General features: G+C 47.9%; 1 protein-coding gene across 1 annotated transcript; it reads left to right on the plus strand.

Moving 5' to 3' along the window:
* The first annotated feature begins 2,865 nt into the window (after window positions 1-2,865).
* On the plus strand, window positions 2,866-4,988 carry NKX2-4 (NK2 homeobox 4). The gene is made up of 2 exons (XM_039479772.2): window positions 2,866-3,430; window positions 3,826-4,988. The coding sequence occupies exons 1-2, from the start codon at window positions 2,992-2,994 to the stop codon at window positions 4,446-4,448; spliced, it is 1,062 nt and encodes a 353-aa protein (XP_039335706.1). The 5' UTR covers window positions 2,866-2,991; the 3' UTR covers window positions 4,449-4,988.
* Window positions 4,989-5,930: the final 942 nt, after the last annotated feature.

Consider the following 5,930-nt stretch of genomic DNA (forward strand, 5'->3'; position numbering starts at 1 on the left):
AACACCAAATGCCTCTGAGGGGAAGAATAGGGAGAGTGAGAACCATCTCTTTTCACTGAATTCCCCTAGGTAGTATTTGCATTTTATTTTATTTTTTAATTTTACTATTTTGCTGAGTGCCAGCATTTTTTTAAAGAAAAACAATGAGAAAACACTCCTGAGAAATACATTTCCTGTGAAATGCAGTTTAGTCAATAATATTTAAGAGTCTACTAAGTATAAATTTCCACACATAACTTAGGTACGCAATGATCTGATGAAATGAATACAAAGCTTCAATGGAATATCGATTGGGTTTGTGTCTACATGTAACTGTACATATATATCCTTCAGACCACATCTATTCTCAGAATCATCCACAGACATCCAAATAGTGTTTCCAGCATGAAGATATGTACTTTCTAGAATGAGATACAAATAATTGACAGGGAGAAATGCCAAAGACTAGATTTTTCTTCCCCAGAACTGTTCACCTATAGTCAAGGAATACGATTTGGGTTATCAAGCTCCTAAGCAGTCAGAAAGTGACTCTGCAGAGAACCTTCAGATATGATAAAGTACTTTTTAAAAAAATTTAAAGATGGAAGTATTCTAGATGTACGTGCACTTGTAACAGGACCCAGTGCAGCTGAAAAACAAAATAAGCAAAAACTGTAGCACAACCACTTGATGTAAACTGCTATGTCAAAGTTCTATAAAGAAAATTACATGAGATCAAATGTATAGCCTGAAAACAGAGCAACCAATAATCATCTGGAAAAAATTAAAATTGTAAGCACCTTTTAATTTGGACAACTAATCAATATGGAGATTATGATAATGGGTTTCATTTTTGAAATATGTTTGAACTTGAAAAATAAAATATAATGGTCCACAAATAACTTTTACATTCACAGATGTTATAATAATTATTTTTTACTTACCCCTGTTGTCTCTGAGAAACGTTTGAAATGACTTTCTACTATTTTTTATTTAAGCTAATACAGACAAGTAAACAATACAATTTAAACCAAAAACATAAAATCCAAACTGTAGTTTTCAGAAGGATCTCAGCAATTGTTTAAATACATACACAGATGCTTCTTTGTGAATCACTTTTTTTTAAGTAGGTAATTCCAGTGCAGGTGAGGATGAAGACCTAGCCCAAATGTTTCAAGTTCAGAAAAGACCTGTAAAAGTAGCATCATGTTAAAACTGTAGCAATATTAATCTTGCTAAGTCAATACTGATGTCTGCAAAGAATTCTTGTAACCTTGCATTTTATTCTTATATTAAAACATTACTTTGAACATTCGTCTGTCACTTCCTTCCCATAAGTGACCTATGGCTTTTTCCCCCCTAGAAAGGACAGATCCTTTGCAAAACTAAACTGAAATGAACAAAACAATTATTTAAATAATAACAAAACCATAGAGAACAGTTCAAAGGGCTAAAACCAAACAGAAAAGGGAATACGTAGTACTGTTCTTGCCTTCAAGACATGTACTGTCAGGTTAAACTTAAATCATTTTCATACACCTTTTTCTGGGGGGAAAAAAAAACAAAGTATTGCTAAAGAAAGCACTCTCCGTGTTTTTCTTTCTCTTGCTCCAGTTTCCAGGAAAACTTAAAAATTTTATCTTCATTTCCCCGTTATCAGTATTTTTGCTGCAAGATTGTTTTCAAAATTTAATCAATATGCTTTGCACAGTTCTTTCGTCTTATCCTTTGTCTTGTTCAGTATTTAGTAGAGAGTTCATAATGTCTAAGTTCTTTGCTATTTGGGTAAAATTGCAAGTCAAAGGATGACAACATTTTAACCATCTGTTTATGGTTTTGTATTTTTTCCAGAGAAACTACAATTTTTCACCCGATTTCTGCATCCATTTTCATCTCGCTTGAACAGGTTATATTTTTCCCGCAGCAACAAAAAGACCCATTACGAACAACTAGAAATACTTGGAAGTTTTGCTGTTTTGTCTTTTTCTTCTTTTTGATCATGGTAGTGATAGAATAAACTTAAGTCAGAGATACTTACTGAGAGGGGGAGAGAAAGAACACACACAAAGGGAAAGAAAACAGTAAAAACAACTTTATAAGTGCAAATTGAATATGAAACATTTTAGGAAATAAAAATGTTCCCCTTTCAGAGATTGAAAGCCTTGTTCAATCTCCAACCCCGCAGAGGAAAAACAGAATACTTACAAGTTAGCATCTGCGTTATTTGTCAGTGTATGTATGTTTTCTCTCTTCCTTGGGCTTGGATACATTGAGCTAATTTGGAAGTGCCCGTTTGGTTGCCCACAAAATGATGCTGAAGGATCTAAAGATGCATAAATTAGGGAGCACTACAATGGCAAAGGACGGTCATTGTACCTCCTCTCTTTATGCGCTCTTATGGTGGGACCCAAGAGCTTTTTTTTTTTTTTTTTTTTTAACACTTTAGGTGATGGAGCGAATGAGGGGCTGGTAGCCAGAAAGGACGAAGCAAGCCCCCACAACACCCCCCCCCCTCCCAAAACTTAGCAATTCTATCGGACTTTGCTGCAAAGTCACTTTAGAAAACTGCGGTCTGGGCAGGGCCAGGCGCGGAGTCCTTCCAATCCAGCCTCGACGCCAGCCTCCGGATTTCTATTTCTGGTGCTCCAGGGCTAGGGCAGCGGCCCGGATGGAGGCGCGAAGGACAGGAAAAGCAACAGGGAGCGATCTTTCCAAGAAACACCCAACTGCCCCTTTTCCCCCTTCTGCCTCCATGATGGGGAGGGGGTGGGGGGGAGAAAAAGATGTCAATGACCATTGTTTGCTCGTTTGGGATGTTGCTCCGCCCCCCGAGTCTGTCGTAAACCTGGCGCCGGACTAAAATAAACCCCAGATCCCGCAGCCCCGGGGGCTCGCCGAGCCGCCGACTCTTCGTCACAGGCGCAGCGCCGCGGCTCAGGTGGCGGCGACAAGCGGCCGCCACGTCCCGCCGGCGCGCGCCCCGGGCCCCCCTACCTGGCCGCCCGCCGAGCCATGTCGTTGAGCCCAAAGCACACGACGCCCTTCTCCGTGTCCGACATCCTGAGCCCCATCGAGGAGACCTACAAGAAGTTCGGCGGCGCAATGGACGGCGCGCCGCCCGGCCTGGGGGCGCCCCTGGGGGCCGCCGCCTACCGCGCACCGCCACCCGGGCCCTCCTCGCAGGCGGCGGCCGTGGCGGGCATGCAGCCCCCCCACGCCATGGCGGGGCACAACGCGGCGGCCGCGGCGGCGGCGGCAGCGGCGGCGGCGGCGGCGGCCGCCACCTACCACATGCCGCCCGGCGTCTCACAGTTCCCGCACGGCGCCATGGGCGGCTACTGCAACGGCGGCCTCGGCAACATGGGCGAGCTGCCCGCCTACACGGACGGCATGCGGGGCGGCGCGGCCACCGGCTGGTACGGCGCCAACCCGGACCCGCGCTACTCGTCAAGTGAGCGGGGCCAGGAGCGCGGGGCTGCGGGCAGGCGGGCGACGCAGGCGTTTCCCGCCACCGCCGCGGGGCGCGGGGGCGCGAGACTGGGTGTGCACTGCCTAGGCGGTCCTGGGCCGGGCGGGCGCGCGGGGCGTCCTGGGACGCCGGCTGGGACGCGCGGGGTTTCCTGGGCCCCTGGTCGCGCGGGGGGTCCTGGGACCTGACTGGGGACGCGGGCGGGGTCCTGGGACCCGCCGAGGGCGCGCGGGGCGTGCTGGGGCCGGGGTCGCCGCGCTCCGGGGGTTCTGGGATCCGGCAGGGGCCCGGTGGCGTCGCGGCTGCCGGGGCGTGAAGAGAGCGGCTCCCCGCGGGCCGGGAGCTCACCTGCCTTCCCCCTTGGGCCTCTTCCCCAGTCTCCAGGTTCATGGGGCCGTCGGCGGGCGTGAACGTGGCCGGCATGGGGTCACTGACCGGCATCGCGGACGCCGCCAAGTCGCTGGCGCCGCTACACGCGGCGGCAGCCGCAGCCGCTCCGCGAAGGAAGCGCCGCGTGCTGTTCTCGCAGGCGCAGGTCTACGAGCTGGAGCGGCGCTTCAAGCAGCAGAAGTACCTATCGGCGCCTGAGCGCGAGCACCTGGCCAGCATGATCCACCTGACGCCCACGCAGGTCAAGATCTGGTTCCAGAACCACCGCTACAAGATGAAGCGGCAGGCCAAGGACAAAGCGGCGCAGCAGCTGCAGCAGGAGGGCGGCCTGGGTCCGCCGCCCCCTCCGCCGCCGTCGCCGCGCCGCGTGGCGGTGCCCGTGCTGGTCAAGGACGGCAAGCCGTGCCAGAACGGCGCCGGCACGCCCACCCCCGGCCAGGCCGGCCCGCAGCCGCCGGCCCCGACGCCCGCGCCCGAGCTGGAGGAGCTGTCGCCCAGCCCGCCCGCGCTGCACGGCCCGGGAGGCGGCCTGGCGGCCCTGGACGCGGCCGCCGGGGAGTACGGCGGTGGCGTCCTGGGCGCCAACCTGCTCTATGGCAGGACGTGGTGACAGCGCGGGCGCCCCCGGGCTAGGTCCTGGTGCGGCCGGAGGGTCTGCGAGAAACCGCTAGAACGGACGGGGGAGGCGTGCAGAAACTGACTCGCGCGTGTAAACGGCGATCGAAAACGAACCGGTCTCCGAGAGGGGCAGGCTGTGAACCTCCTTGCTGGGGGCGGGGGAGAGCGACAGCCCCGAAACCCAGTTGTGTAACATCTTGCTACGAGGCTTTGAAGTGCTGATTTTCTCCTTCTAGAAGTTCTTCAATGACGCGAAAAGCTGGAGAAGTTCACACGGCGTTCAGAAAAACCCACAGCTCTCAAAGTTTGTTGGCGTTTGTAACTCTAAAAATCAACCCAGCTTTAACAATGAGTCTTTTTCGAAGTGGAATTTATCTTGGGAGATTAATTTTCGAAGGGCCCCCTAAGTGCAATTTCATGAATGTTTGATTGAAAGTAAATTGAATGGTAGCTCAAGGTCGATCATACACATAGCAACATTATTGCAGAGGAATTATTGCCATTTAGGTAATAGAGCAATGGAATCAAAATACTGACTATATGGATTGATGGAGCTTTTTAAACTTAATGCTGATTTTAAAATGTTTTGATCATTATCTGGCAAATGAGTGTATGTTACCCCAAGAGAGGATTTCCCCCCAAAGATGCAGCTCACCGTAAGAAAGAAAGGTTGTATGCTATTTGTATATGCAATCGGGTCTCCCAAAATCAACTGAAAAAATAAATAACCCTATCCTTCTGTAGACATGGCATTTACTTTTTTTGAGGTACTTTCTTGTCTGAATTTGAATACCTTGATAAAGTACTAGAACAAACAGGTAAAATTGCTAAAATTAACATCAATTAATCTGTATTCAAAGCATGTCAAGAAGAAAGGTGATTTATCGAATTGTGATAAAGATATAAGGAATAAGTAACTCAAATATGTCATTTTACCACCATATTTAGAACTTAGAAGTTGCACTGGTTTTGTTGGTGTTTTATTGTACAAATAATGTATTTACTCTTTAATATGCCAATTTATATTTCCTATGTTTCAAATGGATATTTAAATATAACTTAAAAGAAACTTAAGTACTTTTTTCTAAAAGTCAAGTGGTCATTTCTTTTTCATTAAGTTTATACAAGGATTGATGTGTTTTTAAAATACTAGTTGGCATGATGTGACAACACAGCTCAGTTTACTCATAATAGAAATGACTGGTATTGGAGTAAAAATACTAAAAGCTGAAGAATATGTGCTTATAAAATTAATGAAAATTAAAGGAATAACACGGATAAAGCATGATTTGCAAATGATCAAAACAGTAACCGGAGACCCCAAACCTCTTCTACATTTGAAATTTCAGAATTACAGCGTGGGGCTGAAACATTGTGGTTCACTTCATTGTAGGAGCATTTTTCTGAATGTGCAACATGAATTCATAAGGAGGTATTTTAGAAGTTAAACTTGCACATTTTCTAGACTAATAAT

Source organism: Saimiri boliviensis, chromosome 9, assembly GCF_048565385.1.
Source record: "Saimiri boliviensis isolate mSaiBol1 chromosome 9, mSaiBol1.pri, whole genome shotgun sequence".
NCBI lineage: Eukaryota > Metazoa > Chordata > Mammalia > Primates > Cebidae > Saimiri > Saimiri boliviensis.